Genomic DNA, 22758 nt, shown 5'->3' with positions numbered 1-22758 from the left:
TCCCCTTTCTGTGCTTGGTGCATCATTTTATATTTTCCCTTTTCTGTGCTTGATGCACCATTTATATTTTCCCCTTTCTGTGCTTGGTGCATCATTTTATATTTTCCCTTTTCTGTGCTTGATGCACCATTTATATTTTCCCCTTTCTGTGCTTGATGCACCATTTTATATTTTCCCCTGTCTGTGCTTGATGCACCATTTATATTTTCCCCTGTCTGTGCTTGATGCACCATTTATATTTTCCCCTGTCTGTGCTTGGTGCACCATTTTATATTTTCCCCTTTCTGTGCTTGGTGCACCATTTTATATTTTCCCCTTTCTGTGCTTGGTGCACCATTTTATATTTTCCCTTTTCTGTGCTTGATGCACCATTTATATTTTCCCCTTTCTGTGCTTGGTGCATCATTTTATATTTTCCCCTTTCTGTGCTTGATGCACCATTTATATATTCCCCTTTCTGTGCTGGGTGCATCATTTTATATTTTCCCCTTTCTGTGCTTGGTGCACCATTTTATATTTTCCCCTTTCTGTGCTTGATGCACCATTTTATATTTTCCCCTGTCTGTGCTTGATGCACCATTTATATTTTCCCCTTTCTGTGCTTGGTGCACCATTTTATATTTTCCCCTTTCTGCGCTTGGTGCACCATTTTATATTTTCCCCTTTCTGTGCTTGGTGCTCCATTTATATTTTCCCCTTTCTGTGCTTGGTGCACCATTTTATATTTTCCCTTTTCTGTGCTTGATGCACCATTTATATTTTCCCCTTTCTGTGCTTGGTGCATCATTTTATATTTTCCCCTTTCTGTGCTTGATGCACCATTTATATATTCCCCTTTCTGTGCTGGGTGCATCATTTTATATTTTCCCCTTTCTGTGCTTGGTGCACCATTTTATATTTTCCCCTTTCTGTGCTTGATGCACCATTTTATATTTTCCCCTGTCTGTGCTTGATGCACCATTTATATTTTCCCCTTTCTGTGCTTGGTGCACCATTTTATATTTTCCCCTTTCTGCGCTTGGTGCACCATTTTATATTTTCCCCTTTCTGTGCTTGGTGCTCCATTTATATTTTCCCCTTTCTGTGCTTGGTGCACCATTTTATATTTTCCCCTTTCTGTGCTGGGTGCACCATTTTATATTTTCCCCTTTCTGTGCTGGGTGCACCATTTTATATTTTCCCCTGTCTGTGCTTGATGCACCATTTATATTTTCCCCTTTCTGTGCTTGGTGCACCATTTTATATTTTCCCCTTTCTGTGCTTGGTGCACCATTTTATATTTCCCCTTTCTGCATTTGGTGCTCCATTTATATTTTCCCCTTTCTGTACTTGGTGCTCCATTTATATTTTCACCTTTCTGTACTTGGTGCATGACTTGAAAGCTTTTCCTTTCTGTGCAGTGGTGCACCATTTTACATTTACCCCTTTATTTAATATTTTCATTCTTTATGTTTTTGTTTTCCTTCCAATGTGGGTGGAATATTCCCACAAAAGAAGATCCAAACTCAAGTTATTATTTTCAAATTGCGATCGGTGGATTTTAGCTGAATAAGGGTAACAAACAACATTCAAGCAAGAGTAGAAGATAAAGATACAAATCATCTGTGACCTAACCATATGGCAGTGGAACTGCCTTGATGGGTTGAAGGGCCTCCTGATGTTCCCATGTTTCTATGGACTGTATTATACATTGATGTGGTAGGCCTGCATATTGTGGTTGTAATGAAGTCAACCAGATGGACCTCATAAAATATGATGGGGCTATTAATCTGGACCAATTAGGAGCCCTGGCTGATGCATAAAAATGTGAGGTGCCAGATATACTCTGAATAAGGCAGCACTAAAGTTGAGGACTGTTCCTGTGTTAATAAAGGATGACTTGGTGTTGGCTACTGGCCTCTGTGGAGTCCTTTCATTGCCCCATAGATAAATTCTGGGAGTGAGCTCTATTCTAGTGTGTTATAGAGTCAGAGAATATGGAAACAGACCCTACAGTCCAAATAGAACGTGCCAAACATAATCCCAAACTAAACTAGTCCCACCTGCCTACTCCTGGCCCATATTCCTCCAAAGGAGAAAGTAATGATTGCAGATGCTGGAAGTCTCTTCTGACTCATATCTCTCCAAATCTTTCCTACTCATGTGGCCTATCCAAATGTCTTTTAAATGTTGTAATTGTACACACATCCACCACTCCCTCAGGAATTTTATCGCACATGCGAACAACCCTCTGTGAAAACATTTGCTCCTCGTTTCCTGTTGCGTTGACTGATGATTTATTGACTTAAACCATGACCATGGCCCCTCAGAAACAGGAAATCCAACCTCTGAGAACTGGCTGTTGATCAAAGGTTGGCAGTTTTTCTAATACCAGCAGCGCCACCAGGAGCAATGGCTACTGCTGGTATTGCAGCAAGGACCACAGAAAGGTGTGCTGTGTTGGAGGCAGACCAGAGGTAAGTTGGGGGCCAGGCTCGCAAATTTTACCTATGGGGGCAGGATTATCATGCCTGTTGTAGAATTCCATCCGTAGGAACAGAGGAAGCCATTTAATCTCTCAAGGTGAGGTGAGGGGTGATGGGGTGAGGTAGAGAGACTAGTGTAGACAGACTAGTGAGGGAAACTGGGTCAAAGAAGGACTTGGGGCTCTATCCCCCCACCAACCATTATAGTGAAAGTTGCTTTACCCGCTATTGGGTACAGCAATAGTGGCAGGTTTAAACTCTCAATTGCCTATTGAGTATCATCCATTGACTCACAGTGAGCAAATCACTCACATCTCTTATTCCACTTGGGGTCGGGGGAGCAGAGGACAGGCAAAAAGGCATTTCACGTCAACCCCTGCCAAATGGGTACAATACAATCCAGCTCACTGTTCCCACAATCAATATTTTCTGACCAAAATAAAACCAAGCCTTTTGCAATAACCTGAGTTTGTGAAAGATGCAACATAAAGCAATTAATTGCGAGTGAAGTACTTTTGTACTGTAGTCACTGCCAGTCACTGGCTGGGCCAACATTCCTAGTTGCCCTTGAAAAGATGATGGTGAGCTTGTGTTCTTGAACTGCTCTGGTTAGTCCATGCGCTGTAGGTTGATGCACAATGCTATTAGAAGGGAGTTCTAGAGTTTTGACTCAATGATGCTGAAGATATTTTCAAGTCAGGATGGTGAGTGGCTTAGAGTGGAATTTGCAGATGGTGCATTCACATGTATCTACTGTCCTTGGCCTTCTAGATAGTAGTGGTCAAGGATTTAGAAGGTGCTGTCTAAGGAGCCTTGGTGAACTTCTGAAGTGCATCTTGTAGATGATGCACATTGCTGCTACTAAGCATCATTGGCGAAGGGATGTGGTGTCAATCAAGTGGGCTGCTTTGTCCTGGCTGCTTTCAAGCTTCTTCACTGTTGTTGGAGCTGCACCCATCCAAGTAATTGAGGAGTATTCCATCACACTCCTGACTAGTGCTTTGCAGATGGTGGACAGGCTCTGAGGAGTCAGGAGGTAAGTTACTCACTACCCACTCCAAGATTCCTAACCTCTGATCTGCTTTCTTAATGGTGGTATTCATATGGTTAGTCTATTTCAGTTTCTGGTCAATGGTGACCCCCAAGATATTGATAGTGGGAGATTCAGTGATGATAAAGTAATTGAATGTCAAAGGATGTTGGTTAGATTCTCTCTTTTTGGAGCTGGTCATTGTCTAGCATTTATGTGGCATAACTGTAACTGGCCACACAAGCCTGGATGTTGTGCAGATGTTGATGCATTTGGGCAAGGACTAGTTATGGGGCATCATTGTGTCACAACAAATACTCAGCGTGTGAAATAGGGTCAGTTAAACTGTTGACAAGAATGATGAGTGCTTAATGCATTTCTACTCAGTACTTAACAGATGGAAACATGCCATTTAACCAGAATTAGTGTCCTTGCGTTCCTAGAAATGGCTTCTGGTACATTCTGAACATGCTGGCCTCACCATACATCGGATAATGTATTGATGAATCTCCCTGTGTCTCATTGCTTATGCTAAAAGCTCCTAAGAGTGACCTAGAATTTCTGAGCATTGTAACTGTTCGCAACATCATATGAGAGGAAGGAAGGCCAGACCTCAGGGCTAAATATAAGTGGATGTTAATGGTGTCACTCGCAGCATCTGATAGTCCAATCAATCAATGACATCCTTGAAATTCTTACACCTTTGACCCCAAAAAGCTATTCTATTCCTCCTGCCCCAATGTGCTGAATACACAGGAGACTGCATTTGGTGAATTGAACAAGTGAATTTAATAAAACAATGCTGGTTGCTTCCTCTGCATGTGTATGACCCAATCATTAACCTCCTAATCAATAAAGACCTGTCTCAAAAGAAGCTAACAAATTGTACCATTTTGTCTGATTGGACAGATCTTCCACATGACCTACGACCTGGCAAGTGCAGTGGTGCGCATTGTTAACCTCATTGGGATGATGCTGTTGCTATGCCATTGGGACGGTTGCCTCCAGTTCCTGGTTCCTATGCTGCAGGAGTTCCCAGCTGACTGCTGGGTGTCTCTCAACAACATGGTGGTGAGTAGCTCTTGGCATACTACAAGAATATGCATCAATGTAATGTATTAGTGATTCGAACTTTGGGTACTACATGAGAGCCACATTTCATACCTGGATTTATTGTGCTCAGGTGAAGCCATTTAGAAAGGATTCAGACTAGACTCTCAAGAGGGCACTTGTGATGCAGTCGTAGTACTCCTCCCTCTGAGCCAGGAGGCCTGGGTTCAAGTCCTACCTGCTCCAGAGTTTGGTAATAACATCTTTCAAGAAGTTGAGTACAAAGTATCTAATAGACTCATGAGAATGGTTCCAGGGATGCAGATAATTTGGAACAGTTTTCTTTGGAAAAGAGAAGATTCATAGGGGTTTAAATTGAGGTAGTCAAAATTATTAAAGGTCTTGAAGTAATAGCCAAATCTGTACTGGAAACAGAAGGAAAGACATTTTGTTTTGGCACGCGTTAAGGTTTGGTATGTGCAGCCCTTGGTAGGGTCTGGTATGTGCTGTCCATGGTAGAGTTTGGTATGTGCAGCCCTTGGTAGGGTCTGGTATGTGCTGTCCATGGTAGGGTTAGATTCAATCGAAGCATTCAAAAGAGGATTAGATTATTGTCTGAAAATGAAGAATGTGAAGGTTATGTAGACACAATGGTGTGGAGCACAAGCACACTGTTCATTTGCAGAGTCACATAGACATGACCAGTGGAATGGCCTCTTTCTGTGCTGTAATAATACTGAGATTTTGGTTGCTATCAGTTTATTCAGGCATAGAGAAGTGTCATCGAAACAAGGTAAGCACTCATTTCTTTGCGCTCTTGACAATGGCTTTGAGATGACAAGAACATAGTGAGTCATCGTCACATTGGATAAGATATAAAGACACTATTTGTCTCATTGCCTTTGCTAAAACATCCAAAAATAAATCGAAGCAGCACTTTGAGATGGGAGATCAAGGTTTTCGCTTGAAGTTTTCACCAAATACCTGAGATGAAAATGAAGAACTGATGTGCAAAGTTTTTTTTTGTACAGGAAGATACGATGGATTAGCCTTGAAAAAGAGTTGGAGCACAGCAAGGTGTGATTATCCCATGCCTGATGAGTGCCATGCTGACTGAACAGCAACTTGGTGCACGCTCTTTGTAATGATTCCTGTGGTGGTCAGCTCAAAGTGTTCTGTTGTTTGTGTTATGGACCAGACCAAACCTCTTCAGACTATTTTAAGAAGGTAGTCTATACCCCAACTTTTTTATTATTTTAAAGGCAAATCTAACATGCTGTGTTCCAGATGCAATTTGCCTGGTCAAACTACTTGACGTTTAAGCAACACACAATTTATTTAAACATTATAGTTAAAATACAACAAAAGAAAGAAGAACTTAGAATAACTTAACCCTTTTGGAAAACTTAACCATACAAAAGATGTAGTAACTATTACTAACTAACTGTTCCAATATAGTGACATCCCATAAATGCACCCGTTGGCAAAAAGGCAAATTCATAAAAATAGATTTGTCTCACAGGTCTGTGAGGGCACACCACACCCATCCAGGCTGCTTCTATTGTTCCAAATACCCCAACGCCTCCCAAGCTGTTTACTTTATGGATCTTCATTAGCCATCCCAAACTCTGTCTTAAAATCTCTCTTTTAAAAAAAAACAAAATAATCTCTTAAAGCCACAGCATCATCACAATTGGCAACATTGTCAACAGACCACCCTGATGTCTTTGGGGTTAGCTGCATTATCTCAAGGAAAGGGGGCCTGGTCTCTGGTATTGGCATTATATGTCATGCAGGAAGTCAACTTTATCTGGGACACTGTAAACGTGGCACAACACGAGGGAGCTTTCAAGGTTTGAAGATAATGCACTGGTGTCTTGGGTGAAAGAGAATTGAAAGTAGATTGTTTTGTCCGCATGCGGTCTTTTCCAGGCAAGCAGCCAAAAGGCAAATGGAGGAGATAGCCATTGAGGTTAATGCCAGGGGTCAAGGCCTTTGTACCTGGATGTAGTGGCGCAAAGGTCATTTGATGTCCTATCATACTTGGTCATGGTCATTGGACTCATCTTCAAATTTCATGTCCTACCAATGGCTTCATTGGCATAACAGATTCTCTGAACCTCCATCAGTCACTTGTCAACAATCTCTACCAATCTGGACTCAAGCCACTGCATGCCTTCTGTGCTTCACACTGTGGTAAACCTTGGAACTTTCACACCCTGGCTATTCAACTAAGACAGGCATGTCACCCAAACACATTCTATAATGCACATTCATACATTTCCAATTTTTTTAGAGGACAAGGCATCACGCAGTGGGAGGTGGGAGAAGCTTCCCAGATTGGGTACAAGTTTATGGGTGACCAAACCCTGATGAAAGAGGCAGGGCCAGGCATTACTTTGTCGGTGAGGCCAAAGCGATTGAAGGTGATGGCATCTGCACCTCAAGCTTAATGCTCCTTGGAGAGTATGCCTACTTTGTACCAGAATTTCTTCTGACTTCAAATGTTTCAGCACGGGCCATTTACATTCTCCCTAACTCCCTGCATCCCCTCAGAAGGAATCTGTCCAAGAAGGTCAACCTGGACGGGCAGTAGAGGAGTGGCAAAAAGAAGAAGAATGATCAAGAAGCTTAATTGTTCAAGCACAGACTGTATGTGCGTGTGGATGTAAGTTTGCTCACTGAGCTGGAAGATTTGCTTTCAGATGTTTCACAACCATGCTAGGCAACATCATCAGTGAGCCTCTGGTGAAGCACTGGTGGTATGGGCCCGCCTTTTATTTATGTGTTTAGGTTGCCTTGGGTTGATGACATCATTTCCTGTGGTGATGCCATTTCCAGTGGCGATGTCACTTCCGGTTATTTTTCTCAGGGGGTGGTAAATGGGATCCAAGTTAATCTGGCTGTTGACAGAGTTCTGGTTGAAATGCCACACTTCTAGGAATTTTTGTGGGTGTCTCTGTTGGGTTTGGCCTAGAATGGATGTGTTGACCCAGGTGAAGTGGTGTCCATCCTCATCTGTATGTAAGGATCCTAGTGAGAAAGGATTATGAATTTTTGTGGCGAGTTGATGTTCATGTATCCTGGTGGCTAGTTTTCTGCCTGTTTGTCCAATGTAGTGTTTGTTATAGTTCTCATAAAACTGTCTGTATGTGTGCATGTCTGTATATGTGTTTGTCTCTGTGTGTGATGTGAATGTGTTTGTGTGTGTGTATGTGTGTGTGTCTCTGCATGTGATATGAATATGTCTGAGTGTGCCTGTATGTGTGTGTCTCTCTGCGTGTGATGTGAATGTGTCTGTGTGTGAGCGTGTCTGTATGTGATATGAATGTGTGTGTGTGCGTGTGTCTCTGCATGTGACGTGAATGTGAGAGTGTGTGTGTGGGCTGTGATACAAGGCTGATCTGCAACCACAGCAGAAAGGCAAGGTCAGTGCAGGTTCCAATTTGGAGGAAATTTCATGCCTCCTCTGCTGCAGTGGACTCGGGTAAAAACTTCGACTGGGTTGACCACAAGTGAAGATTGACAGGCTCAAACACTGGAATGTTTGGGCACTGGAAAACCTGTCAGAAAGTCTGTTGGCTTCTGATGAGAGAGCATATACTGTGACCAGCCTCTCTTTGAGCAGAGATTCTCAGTGATCTTCCTTGTACAAGAGAGGACAGTGGACTGCGATGCGTGAGATCTCCATCTCTAGCGTGGTCAGAGCCAGAAATAAGAAAGGTCATTTTGAATGCTTAACTTCATTGCCTGAATGCTCTGAGCTTACAGTCATGGCTGCTCCAGGTGATAGAGTTCAATGAAGACTGAAACGTAGATGCCCTGATGCAGTCTTCCTGGCTGTTCCCTGAATGTTCTGGGCATATCGAGCCTCCTACTGTGGTGCAGGCTCGAAGGGCTGAATGGCCTACTGCTGCATCAGTTTTCTATGTTGACAGAGTGTCCATTTGCACAGTTCCTTCCCCTCCCTGTCACAGCCACTTATCCTACTTTGCATTTCACGGCGAAGACCTGCACATTTGCCCAGATCTGGGTTCAGAGATCTGTGCAGAGGACTTGAAATCAGGTGAAATGTTTCCCATCTGTCTCATCTGGGCATTTACAGGTTGAAAGAACTGCAGAAAGCTCCAAGTGTGTGTGGAAAATCTCACCCACGCCAACCTGCAACGAACCCATATGGAATTGACAATCACGTTACATCCAACTTATAGAGGTCTATAAAATCACGAGGGGAGTAGATAAGGAGAATAGCCAAGGTCTTTTCCCCAGGGTGGGGGAGTCCAAAACTAGAGATACATAGCTTAAAGATGAGAGGGGAAAGATTTAAATAGGGGCTAAGGGGCAACTTTTTCACAGAGGGGTTAGTGTGTAAATGGAATGAGCTACCAGAGGAAGTGATAGAGGCTAGTACAATTATAACATTTAAAAAATACATTTGGACAGGTACATGGGTAAGAAAGGGATATGGGCCAAGAACACCAAATGAGACTAGTTCAGTTTGGTCAAAGTTGGTTTCCATGGATGAGTTAGACCTTGCTGTTTGATTCTATTACTCTATGACTTAGCAAGCAAACCTTGGGTTTGCTTCCTCTCTGGTTCAATTAATTCAATTAATTCTGAGGTAATTAACAAGACCAATGCAAACTATACTATTCATGGGGCAAGTAACAACTCTGGTCACTTGATGATTTATGTGCTCCCTCTGATTCTTTGACTTTGCCCGGACTTCTTCCTGAGCAACCAGGTGAAAGTGAGGGCTGCAGGTGCTGGCGGATCAGAGACTCCACTCTCATTCCTGAGCAAACCTCTCAAACGGTGCGCAGCCTTCCCGCCTAGCTGCCTGAGGAAAGAGCGGGGACTCCGAAAGCTTGTGGTTTCAAATAAACCCGTTGGATTACAGATATCCCCCGCTATCCCAAAGTAGAGCATTCCTATGAAACCTTTTGTAAGCTGATATGGAGAAAGAAAAGAAGGATTAATTTATCTGGAAAATTTCGCCTTTTCTCATCAAGGCGAAAATCCTCTTCGGATTTCTTTTGGTCAGTGAAAACAGGTACTAACGTAGGTCTTTTGTAAAAGCGAAGTGGGGTGAAGCGAACTTTCAAAAAACAGGGGATAACTTTATTACCCAGTGTCGTGTAATTTTTTACTTTTTCCTGACTGAGGCCTCTCCACGCAGATCAGTCACGCTAAAGCCAGGGGCTCCCCTGAATCTAGCAGGATGGGCCTTTCTCCAACTGAATCACCATGAGGGAGGAAGAGAGACAGGGTGGTGGGCCCCACATTGTCAGAGGCTGGCACTGATTCGCTGTGCAAGCTGCCTGGTCTTTGGGTAGATGTTACCGATCCCTGGCTAGTGGCTTTGCTGTTGTCGTTTTCTGCATTTGGAGCAGCTGCAGTTCCAAAGCAGCACCCCTAGCACCTCTGGGTGTCAATGAATGACTGAATTTCGCATGAATGGCCCTGCATTACTCTACGCGGCAATGTCAGAATGGATTTGCTGGTTAGTATCTTCCAGAAACGGAGCCTCTTTCAAAGGTTTCCACTTTTTCTCATTCACACTGATGGCCATTATGACACTGACCAGGCTGCTTGATAACCAGCTTGTTACACGTTCCTCTGCTCCAGCAGCCCTCATACATTTCTCTGGTACCTCTGCCAGAATCCTGATAAGCACAGGAATTGAGTGGAAGAGATAATGGCCACTGACAGGCTGCCATTTTACAATAAGCACCTTCTGTGGATGCACTGGACACTTTTTTGTAGCACTCACTCAATCAATCCTTCACCCTTATCTAAACATCTAAACATCTTCAAGGTGTTGGAGCTTCCAAGAACACAATATGTATGTATAACAGTAACACTTTCTGGACAGGGCTTTTGAACCAAACATTATCAGACAGCGATGTGATTGGTGGACGTTTTATTTTCTCGCAGAGTCAGCTTAACTCGTGTCATCGTATGCACTATTTAACCTCTCGCACCCCTAAAAAGGAACTGTTTATTTGAACCAGAAGCTTGTGGGTAGAAGCCTAGCGATCTGAGCACTACTTCCAGATGACGTTGCTCTGAAATGCTGAGGCAGTGTTATGCTGATGGAGATATCGCCTTATGCATGAGCTGTTAAGTGATCTTAGGTAAAAACAAGGACTCTGCTGGAAACCAGAGTCTAGATTAAAGTGGTGCTGGAAAAGCACAGCAGGTCAGGCAGCATCCGCGGAGCAGGAAAATCGACATTTCGGGCAAAAGCCCTTCATCAGGAATAGAGGCAGGGTGCCTGCAGAGTGGAGAGATAAATGAGAGGGGGGTGGAAGTGGGGAGAAAGTAGTATAGAGTACAATAGGTGAATGGCGGGGGGGCAAATGAAGGTGATAGGTCAGAGAGGAGGGTGGGGGAAGGTAGCAAAGAGTACAATGGGTAAATGGGGGTGGGGATAAAGGTCAGAGAGGAGGGTGGAGTGGATAGGTGGGAAGGAAGTTCCCTGTTAGGTGATCTTGCCCACTTAGATTCCATGCTGCCAGTTAATTTTTACTCTTTGGCCAACTTCACGAGTAAACAAATAATTTGGATTTTTTTCATATTGCTCTTTATGGGAGCTTGCTGTGCATGATTTAGCTGCCATGTTTTGCCCATTATACCTTTGAGTATGGGAGTTGGGACATCACGTTGAGGTTGTACAGGTCATTGGAGAGACCTCTTTTGGAGTACTGTGTCCAGTTCTGGTCAGGTGTTCAGAAGAGATTTACCAGGATGTTGCCAGGTATGGAAGTTATAAGGAAAGGCTGGGACGTTTTCAATGGAATTTAGGGGGTTGAAGGCTGACCTTATAGAGTTTTGTAAAATCATGAGGGGTATAGATAAGGTGAATCACAGGTGTCTTTTCCTAAGGGTAGAGGATTTCAAGACTACGGGGCCATTTTTAAGGTGAATGGAGAAAGATTTAAGAAGGACATGAGGGGCAAGTTTCTGACACAGAGTGTGTTTTGTGTGGGAATGAATTGCCAGAGGAAGTGGTGAATGCAGGTAAAGTTGCAACATCAGTATTTGCTGTGGAAAAGGATATGGAAGATATAGACTGTAGGGAAATAGATGGTGACATCTTGCAAAATGTCCAGATTACAGAGGAGGAAGTGCTGGAGGTCTTGAAATGGTTAAAAGTGGATAAATTGCCAGGACCTGATCAGGTGTAACATGGAACTCTGTGGGAAGCTAGAAAAGTGATTGCTGGGCCTCTTGCTGAGACATTTGTACCATTGATAGTCACAGGTGAGGTGCCGGAAGACTGGAGGTTGGCAAACGTTGTGCCGCTGTTTAAGGAGGGCGGTAAAGACAAGCCAGGGAACTATAGACCAGTGAGCTGACCTCAGTGGTGGGCAAGTTGTTGGAGGGAATCCTGAGGGACAGGATGTACATGTATTTGGAAAAGCAAGGACTGATTCGGGATAGTCAGCATGGCTTTGTGTGTGGGAAATCATGTCTCACAAACTTGATTGAGTTTTTTGAAGAAGTAACAAATAAGATTGATGAGGGCAGAGCAGTAGATGTGACCTATATGGACTTCAGTAAGGCATTCGACAAGGTTCCCCATGGGAGACTGATTAGCAAGGTTAGATCTCATGGAATACAGGGAGAACTAGCCATTTGGACAGAACTGGCTCAAAGGTAGAAGACAGAGGATGGTGGTGGAAGGTTGTTTTTCAGACTGGAGGCCTGTGACTAGTCGGGTGGCACAAGGATCGGTGCTGAGCCCTCGCATTTGTCATTTTGTCATTTACATGAATGATTTGGATGTGAGCATAAGAGTTACAGTTAGTAAGTTTGCAGATGACACCAAAATTGGAGGTGTAGTGGACAGCGAAGAGGGTTACCTCAGATTACAACAGGATCTTGATCAGATGGGCCAGTGGGCTGAGAAGTGGCAGATGGAATTTAATTCAGATAAATGTGAGGTGCTGCATTTTGGGAAAGCAAATCTTAGCAGGACTTATACACTTAATGGTAAGGTCCTAGAGAATGTTGCTGAACAAAGAGACCTTGGAGTGCAGGTTCATAGCTCCTTGAAAGTGGAGTCGCAGGTAGATAGGAAAGTGAAGATCGCGTTTGGTATGCTTTCCTTTATTGGTCAGAGTATTGAGTACAGGAGTTGGGAGGTCATGTTGCGGCTGTACAGGACATTGGTTAGGCCACTGTTGGAATATTGCGTGCAATTCTGATCTCCTTTCTATTGGAAAGATGTTGTGAAACTTGAAAGGGTTCAGAAAAGATTTACAAGGATGTTGCCAGGGTTGGAGGATCTGAGCTACAGGGAGAGGCTGAACAGGCTGGGGCTGTTTTCCTTGGAGCGTCGGAGGCTGAGGGGTGACCTTATAGAGGTTTACAAAATTATGAGGGGCATGCATAGGATAAATAGACAAAGTCTTTTCCCTGGGATCGGGGAGTCCAGAACTAGAGGGCATAGGTTTAGGGTGAGGGGGAAAGGTATAAAAGAGACCTAAGGGTCAACTTTTTCACACAGAGGGTAGTACGTGTATGGAATGAGCTGCTAGAGGAAGTGGTGGAGGCTGGTACAATTGCAACATTTAAGAGGCATTTGGATGTGTATATGAATAGGAAGGGTTTGGAGGGATATGGGCCGGGTGCTGGCAGGTGGGACTAGATTGGGTTGGGATATCTGGTCGGCATGGACGGGTTGGACTGAAGCGTCTGTTTCCATGCTGTATGACTCTGTTACAGCAATGACTGCATTTCAAGAAGTAATCCATTGGTATTAAAGCCTATTAGGCTGTCCTGAGGACATCAAAGGCACAACATAGATACAACTCTTTCTCTTTTATTTTTATTTCACTAAACTTACTTTGATTGTGTATTATACAATACAGCTGGAAGATTTCTGGCAGGTATTACTAATTTCAGAGTAGAAGGTTAATACCTCATGATGTCCTTTTTCATTGTAGTGATTAAGGATCAGAAATGACTTCTACAATGTGCTTTTTTTTTTGCAATTGCTTTAGTTTTCAGCATCTTTCTGAAGTCCAAGCGCTTGAAGTCAGTTAGAAAGAGGTTTGAAAGTGACAGCAAGGATTGTAAACCCAGTTTGTTCAGGAGCTAATATGACTTAGCAAAGGCAGTTGTGATGGATGAGTGTGCCAGACTACAGACTGCAGAGTCTTTGGCAAGTGAAGCTTTCCTGAACCGGGATATGGTGGCAAAAGTAATTAATCGTGAGGTAACAATTCCATGACCCAAGTACATAGCTTCATAGAAGGACAAAGCCATCAGGTACAGGGGATGTTCTTGTGAAGTGCAGATACCTTTTGAATTGGGCATACACAGAATCCCTATAGTGTGGAAGCAGGCCTTGGCACTGTGAGACAGCAGTGCTAACCACCGAGCCACTGTGCTGCTCTGAGTCTCTGAGTTTCATCTCCAAGTCACTTGGTAGATTTTGGGAAGATTCACAGCTTTGTATGACTGACCTGGGAGCAAGTGGCTCCAGAGACACAACCATCTTTCCCGGGAATGGTTGTGGGATGCAGTCATGCCAGTCAACAGAAAGTTCCAAAGCAGCCACAGAGGCAGTCAGGTATAAAGCTAGACTACCTAAAACGCTTAATGCAATGCTGTGGAACTTCATGTCCCACACCCCTCACATTCTCTCATTAGCTCACATGCTCCTTATCCATGTCACACTCTGACAATTCCATGACCATGCCAAGATGATGTAAAAAGGTTTAGTTGAGAGACCAGTCTATAACTCCATGAAGGCTGGTGTCCCATCATCAAGTCATCCTTTATTTACACGTGCATAGTACATGACACTGACCCAGCTAGCTCTGAGCCAGCTCCTAGTATGAGCAGAACCCCTGACACTCCTGTTTATCTCTGTCAGCCAGGGCTCCCTGATTGGATCAGGTAGACAGCTCCAATCAGGGAACTCATATTCTATGAGATCTACCTGACTGACCTCATTCCAATCACTACAGCCTAAAGACTGGACTCTTGAAGCACCTGAGCATGATTCACAGACAGTTCTGGTTCATCTGTCAATTGCACAATGTTTATTTCCTCAAGTTATATATCTTGCAGGTACTTGACATTTCTATTATTGAGACTTAAACTGTCCTGATGACTGACAATGCAGTAAAAGGATTATTTTTTAAGAGAGTGGAAAATACTGAATGAATTAATGATTATTTATTTGAATTCTCTTTGGTCTTTGTTTAATTCATTCATGGAATGAAGGCATTGCTGGCTAGGACAGCATTTATTGCCCATTCTTAATTGCCATGGATAAGATGGTGATGAGCTGTGTTCTTGAACCATTGCAGCCCATGGGGTGTAGGGACATCCAATGGTGTTCTCAGATATTGTCCCAGTGGCTGTAAAGGAGCATGATAGTATTTATAGTCAGATTGGGGTGTGGCCTGGAGGGGAAAGTACTGGTGGTGATGTTCCCATCCACCCACTGCCCTTGCCCTTCTGGCTGGTGGTGTTTGTGAGTTTGGAAAGTGCTGGGTTACTGCAGTGCATCTTGTGGACAATGCACAGTGCAGCCAATGTGGGTCAGTGGTGAAGAGAGTGAAAGAGGAAAGAGGTGAGTGTGGTTCCTCTAATGTTAATCCGAAATCCTCAGGAATGGAGTCAGGAATGCTGGAATAAGGGCCTGTCTGCCATTCTAACCATGTATTAATTTGGTATTTAATTGTACTCTGGTGCATCCTATATTCATCACCTATGCTCTAACATTAGGGGCAGTTGAACTTGTTGGGTTTGGAGATGTATAACACGATTGGAGATATATGATAATAATCGCTGCATAAATAAATCTTGTATATAGACCACTTTCCGGTTAAATACTCTCCAGTTTCCTGAACTGAAATAAGTATTGATGTTTCTTCAGTGTCACTAAATAAAATCCTCAACCTCACTTTATTGAAAAGGATTGTTAAAGTTCCTTTACCTCAGGGAATGCAGTGGAAAAACAACCTTCACCTTCTCATGGATGGATAGAGAAAAGCAATGTATCATTTTCACTAAATCTATAAAATGATTTTTTTAAGAAATTTAAGTCAGAGTTAATGTAGGACTAGATTGAGGCAGGTGGGAATATTGCATCCATGATTTTGCTCAGAATAATGCAGATGGCACTAGTTTCTAAGTTTTTTTTTAACAGGTTTTACTTACAGGAGGTTGAAAGCATGGAATCCCCATTGTGTGGAAACAGACCGTTCAACCCATTGAATCCATACCGACCCACCAAAGAGCATCCCACCCAGACCCACCTCCCAACCCTATTGCTGCATTTTCGCATGGCTAACCCACCTCGTCTGCACACCCTTAGACACTATGGACAATTTAGCATGGCCAATCCACCTAACTTGCACATCTTTGAATTGTGGGTGGAAACCGGAGCACCCAGAGGAAACCCACGCAGACACGGGGAGAACCTGTAAACTTCACACAGTCAGTCTCCTGAGGGTTGAATCGAACCCAGGTCCCCAGAGCTGTGAGGCAGCAGTGCTAACCGCTGAGCCACTGTGCTAATTTCTGTATTGTTGCAATCATAAAATATCTGCAATGCTCTTCAGGTCTAGCTTCCAGAAACTTCTGTGGTGTTGGTATTCTTTAGCTGTGAGTCAATGCCCAGGCCAAACCAGTCAAGCACAGTTGTCATGGATCAGTTTCTGGAATAATGTAGTCTAACTCAGAACTACTGAGCCATTCAACACCACATGACCCTTTGGGTGCTTGGCTACCCAGTATGCCTGGACGGTTTGTGACAAATGTGATATCAACAGCGTGGGTTCAGTTCTGGCACCAACTGTGGGCACCATGAAGGTCCCACCTTCCCAACCTTACCCTGTCACCTGGGGTATGGTGACTCTCAGGTTAAACTCAGCTGTCGTCCTCCCCTTCTAACAAGAGAGCAGCTCTAGGGCACGACAGCAACTTTATTTGCTGCCCTGAATTTGGAGGTTTGAAGCTTGGTGGTGGTGGAACAAGTTGAGAGTGTGTTGCTGGAAAAGCGCAGCAGGTCAGGCAGCATCCGAGGACCAGGAGAATGAAAGGTTCCTGAAGAGGGGCTTCGGCCTGAAATGTTGATTCTCCTGCTCCTCAGATGCTGCCTGACCTGCTGTGCTTTTCCAGCAACACACTCTCAACTCTGTTCTCCAACATCTGCAGACCTCGCTGTCTCCTCGGTGTCGGAACAAGTGTCAACATTTTATCCGATTTGATTTTGTCTGTTTGTGGCTGAGCAAGGCTAATAGAGTTATGTGTAGCTTTGATAGACCACCAAAAAGAAAAATAATGTTACCTGCCCAATACATGATTCTACGCCTGAGGAAGGAGCTGAGCTCTGAAGGTTTGCAATTTCAAATAAACCTGTTGGACTATAACCTGGTGCTGTTTGATTTTTGACAAATGCAGTGAGTCATCTCCAGTATTCCAAAGGCAGTTGCAGACTCGAAAGAGACGGAGGTGAGCCAGTGTCAGTTTCCATCAGCGTGAATGTGCAAGTTGACCGTATACACGGAGATGATTTCCCTGAGAGACAGAGATCAGGTCCGAAAGCAGAGAAGGCCAGAACAGGCCATTGGGTAATTATAATGGTCATCGTACAGGGATGGAAACAAAAGCCATTAATGAATGAACACTGATATTTATAAACTGGTATGGTAAAGAATTTCGAGCAAAGTTGTGTGTGACAAATATTGCAATGTGGAATTTTAATTTGGGGGGATATCTGCCACATTTCCACGACTTGATTCAACACTCCCTCAAAGAATCTTCCTTCACAACAAAAAGCATCCTTTAGCTAATGTCGGCATATATCCGAAAGCAATTATCTTGTTGATACGCTCTCATGGGGGACCAGGCTTGAAATCAAGGCCACTAAACCTGAAATTGTCACAAATGGTAAAGATTTTATAAAAGTAAGCAAAATTTCCCAATTTACCTGTCTTTGAGACCCAGGTTGTTTATTTATGCACAGATTTGATTCTCGCTACAGATACAGTCAGTTCTTCTATAATGCAATGTTTGTATTGTTGTGTAACCCCGCATTATAGAAAAATCGCACTTCAGAAACAGTGTTTAAAGTGTTGGCGATGTAATTGCATTACAGCCAACACATGTTTTAAAAGTTTGCACTGAAGAAACAGTGTTGCTAATTGATCAATTGTGTTATGGCATGTTCATGTTGACAAAATGCATGTTATAGCAGAACAACTTGTAAACTATTATAAACCTTTTCATATAGCTCTATTAGTTAAACTTTGAACACACTAATGGAACTCTGCCTAAACACACATACAGATCGTTCTTCTGTAACGTGATGGTTGTATTCTTGTGCAACCCTGCATTATAGAAAAATCACAGGTCTCAAAGTGTTGATGATGTAATTGTGTTACTGCCAACTATGTTTTAAAAGTTTGCGCTTTAGAAACAGTGTCCCCAATTTATCAATTGCGATACAGCAAGTTTGTGTTAACAAAATGTTCATTATAGCAGAGTGACATGTACAGTCAGACTGTATTTTAAAAAAAAATTGGTGTTGTGGGTAGAGGGAAAGACTGGGAAGGCAGTTCAATGATTCCTGTCCACAGGAGTTTCCGGAGATGATCCAGCTATTAGTTCACACTTACAATGTCTCTGATTTATTGGTTAAAAACTATAGCTTGCAGCAACTGATGAAAGGAATTTTAAAAAAAATAACACAAAGAACTACAGATGCCGGTAATCTGAAACCAAAACAGAAATTGCTGGAGAAACCCAGCAGCTCTGGCAGCATCTGTGGAAAGACAACAGGGTTAATATTCTGAACAAGGGTCACTAGACCCGAAACCAACACAGATACTGCCAGACCTGCTGATTTCTGTTTTTTTGTGTGGTTGAGGGGAAATGCTGGCTTCTTTCAGGCTGATAGAGTCATACAGCACAGAAACAGACCCTTTGCTCCAACCAGTTCATGCCGACCAATCTCCCAAACTAAACATGACCAACCTGCCTGCGCTTAACCCATATCCCTCCAAAATTTTTCGTTACTTATTCAAATGTCTTTTAAACATTGTAACTGTACCCACATCCATCACTTCCTCTAGAAGTTCATTCCACACACAAACCACACACTGCAAAAAGTGTTGCGGCACGGTGGCTCAGTAGTTAGCAGTGCTGCCTCACAGCACCAGGGTCCCAGGTTTGATTCCAGCCTTGGGCAACTGTCTGTGTGGAGTTTGCACGTTCTCGGTCCGGGTTCTCCAGTTTCCTCCCACAGTCCAAAGATGTGCAGGTCAGGTGAATTGGCCATGCTAAATTGCCCGTAGTGTCAGGGGTGAATATATGGTAGGGGAATGGGTCTGGGTGGGTTACTCTTTGGAGGGTCGGCGTGGACTTGTTGGGCCGAAGGGCCTGTTTCCATACTGTAGGTAATCTAATCTTGTACCTTTTTTAAATCTTTCTCCTCTCACCTTTCGAGACTAAGGGGCATAAATTTAAGGTGAGAGGAGAAAGATTTAAAAAGGACATGAGGGGAAACTTCTATACACAGAGTAGTTAATATGGGAAAGAACTGCCAGAGAAAACAATGGATGCAAATACAGTTATAATGTTTAAAAGACATTTGGATAAGTTCATGAATAAGAAATGTTTGGAGGTGATTTCACTGCAGAGAGAAGGATGACTCTATGACAGTTCCTTTCCCTCCAATGGCTTCCGACATAAAAATCCACCCTGATCAACTATCGAGAGCCAATCACACAATTGTTGACAGAAAGTCTTTGCCAGCAATAATGTGTCATCATTTCCCAGACAGTTCAGCTATGTATTGCTGACTGAATCATTATTGGTGCATACCTGCCTGGCCTCGAACCTAACTGCAACTAGACATCCCCGCTGCTTGAATCAACAACAATGTAAACAGCACTTACAATGAGTGTCAGGTAGCTTGCTTTTAAAACATCCAGTAATCCTTCAACAATCCTTGGTTTTTAAAACAGTGATTTACCCATTTCAGTCCAGAATCAAAAGTACGGAAAAGTAAAAAGATTTGGTCTTTATACTGTGAGATTCATCAATGCCATTGAAAGTAATAGAGAAACAGGAGAAGGTTATTTAGCTTCGTGAGCCTAATCCGTATTCCACCTCAATCCCAACTGCCCACCTTTTCCCTGTATCAAAGGAGAAAGAACAGTATAGCACAGGAACAGACCCTTTGGCCCACCAAGACTAGCCCGACACATGATGCCTTTTTAAACTAAATACCTTTACCATTACATGGTCTGTAGCCTTCTATTCCTCGCCTAGTCTTATTTTCCGGCTCCTCGGATGCTGCCTGACCTGCTGTGCTTTTCCTGCAACACACTCTCAACTCTGCTGTCCAGCATCTGCAGACCTCACTGTCTCCTATTCTTATATCTGCCAAGATATAAACATTCCAATGCCTCCACTACCTCCGGTGGCAGTACATTCCAGGCACTTACCACCCTCTGTGTAAAAGTTCTATCTTGCAAATCTCCTTTAACCTCTTTTTACCTTAAACCTGTGTCCCCAAGCAATTGATATTTCCCGCCCTGGGAAACAGAATCCCCATCCTTTCATACTTTTGGTGAACTAATATTAATCAATCCCAGATTGAAAATTAAAAACTCACCTCATAATGAGTTGGAATAATGGAAGAGAATTCCAAACATTTAAAGGGACAGGCTCAATTATGGATAATGAATATTCTGTCTGAGACCTTCTGCTGAAAAGCATTCTCCAGTTAACCATGAGCAATGGCAAAGGACATCCATTCTAATCCCCATATAATTTCAGCACAGGAAGATGTGAGAGGCTATTATGTAAGGCTTTGAAACATCAATGGAAATAATCCATCATGTCAGAACATAAATTTGTCAGTTTATTGTATGTAGAAATTTCTTGCCCACTTGTCAAATTAAGCTGTAACTATGAGGGGAAGTGTATAATGTATGCAGAGGAAGCTCGGCCAAAGGCAGTTTGTACACAAGTGATAAATATTAAAGTAGAAAATGATAATTAATACTATAAAGGATTTGACAAAGTGCTGGCTTTATAGAAAATTTATAACCCCTGCTTGAGGCAGTACTGTGTACTGAATGGCCCAGATAAAAATACAGTCGGCATGCGACCAAAGCAAGGCCAATTAAATCAACGCATTTGCAGAACTCTTTACATCTCTGCAAGGAACTGGCTCAGCACTTTACTTATATATGTAAAGATAAGCATTGTCAGAAGTTTGAAACGTGGGATGGTGAATCGGAGGGACCATTAGATCTCAAAACAATAAGCAGGCATCTTCCAATTTGGTCATAACCTTTACTGGGAGGTGATGGCCTAGTGATATTATTGCTGTGAATCCAGAGATCCAAGTAATGTTCTGGGGACCAGAGTTCAAATCTTGCTATGGCATGTGGTGGCATTTGATTTCAATAAAAATATCGAATTGAAAGTTTAGTTATTGATTATTGGAAAAACCCATCTGGTTCATTAATGCCCTTGAGGGTAGGTAACTGCCATTCTTACCCGGTCTGGCCTACATGTAACTCCAGACCCATAGGAATGAGATTGACTCTTAAATGCTCTCTGGACAATTAGAGATGGGCAATAAATTCTGTCCTAATCAACGACGCCCACATCCTTTGGATGCATATTTTAAGAACTCCAAATTCAGGGTGAAATGAAGAACACAATCCTTCTCTGTAGAGGCAACAGCCCTCCAAAAGTGATTTTCCCTAAATTGACCAATTATTGGCTAGAGAGTGGAAAATGATGGTAATATCACTGGACTCATTGCACAGAGGCCCAGATTAATGCTCTGTTGACAAAAGTTCGAATCCCACCATTATTCATGGAATATAAATGCAATTCAGAGATCTAGAATGTAAACATTTGCCTCAATAATGGAGACCATGAAAACCAATGTCACTAGTTTACTAATGCCTTTCAGCGAAGAAAATCTGCCGTTCCTACATAGTCAGGTCTATATATGACTCCAGACTCTCAACAATGTTATTTATTCTTAACTGGCCTCCAAAATGCCAAAGCAAGCCAACCAATTCAAGGCCAATTGCAAATGAATAACAAATGCAGTCATTGCCGACACTGACTGCTTCCATCAAAAAGAATAAAGGAAAATGTTACATTTAGCCTCTAACATTGGCTTTCAGTACCCTTTAGTGCCTTTAGCATAGTGTGGAATCAGGCCATTTGGGCCCAACAAGTCCACACCGACCCTCCAAAGAGTATCCCATCCAGACCCATTCTCCTACCCTATTACTCTACATTTACCCCATGACTAATGCACCTCACCTACACATCCCTGGACACTATGAGCAATTTAGCATGGCCAATTCACCTAACCTGCACATCATTGGAATGTGGGAGGAAGCCCATGCAGACACAAGGAGAACATGCAGACTCCACACAGGCAGTTTCCTGAGGCTGGAATTGAACCCAGGTCCCTGGCACTGTGAGGCAGCAGTACTGACCACTGAGCCACCACCTGCTGACTGACTGCAGTATAGTTGCCCATCTCAGTACCTAGAATATAGAACATAGAACATTACAGCGCAGTACAGGCCCTTTGGCCCTCGAAGTTGCACTGACCTGTGAAACCAATATGAAGCTCATCTAACATACACTATTCCTTTATGTTTATCCATTGACCATTTAAATGCCCTTAAAGGTGGCAAGTCATTCCATGCCCTTACTACTCTCTGAGTAAAGAACCTACCTCTGACATCTGTCTTATATCTATCACTCTTCAATTTAAAGCTATGTCCCTTCGTGCTAGCCATCACCATCTGAAGAAAAAGTTCCTCACTGTCCACCCTATCTAATCTCTGATCATTTTGTATGTATCTACTAAGTCACTTCTTAACCTTCTTCCCTGTAATGAAAACAGCCTCAAGTCCCTCAGTCTTTCCTCATAAGACCTCCCCTCCATACCAGGCAACATCCTGGTAAATCTCCTCTGCAGGGAGAAAGTGAGGACGGCAGATGCTGGACGCAGGTGCTTCATTCCTGATGTAGGACTTATGCCCGAAATGTCGATTCTCCTGCTCTTCGGATTCTGCCTGACCTGCTGTGCTTTTCCAGCACCACACTCTCGGACACAAATCTCCTCTGCACCCTTTCCAACACTTCTGTACCTGTTGCCATTAGAGGCTCAAAGTTCTGCCCAGTGTACCTGAA

The 22758-nt window shown here is 43.1% G+C and overlaps 1 protein-coding gene across 1 annotated transcript in view; it reads left to right on the top strand.

Moving 5' to 3' along the window:
• The window catches only part of LOC122542472 (potassium/sodium hyperpolarization-activated cyclic nucleotide-gated channel 3), a 451331-nt gene that overhangs the window by 184850 nt on the left and 243723 nt on the right, over positions 1–22758 (top strand). Inside the window, exon 3 of the mRNA XM_043680205.2 lies at positions 4405–4566. Coding sequence (XP_043536140.2) covers positions 4405–4566 — 162 coding nt within the window. The remainder of the gene's footprint in view (positions 1–4404; positions 4567–22758) is intronic.

This window comes from Chiloscyllium plagiosum, unplaced genomic scaffold (genome assembly GCF_037043375.1).
Source record: "Chiloscyllium plagiosum isolate Xiang-an unplaced genomic scaffold, Cpla_swu_hap1 HiC_scaffold_42, whole genome shotgun sequence".
NCBI classification, from domain to species: Eukaryota; Metazoa; Chordata; class Chondrichthyes; order Orectolobiformes; family Hemiscylliidae; genus Chiloscyllium; species Chiloscyllium plagiosum.
This window is presented reverse-complemented; position numbering and strand designations above follow the sequence as displayed.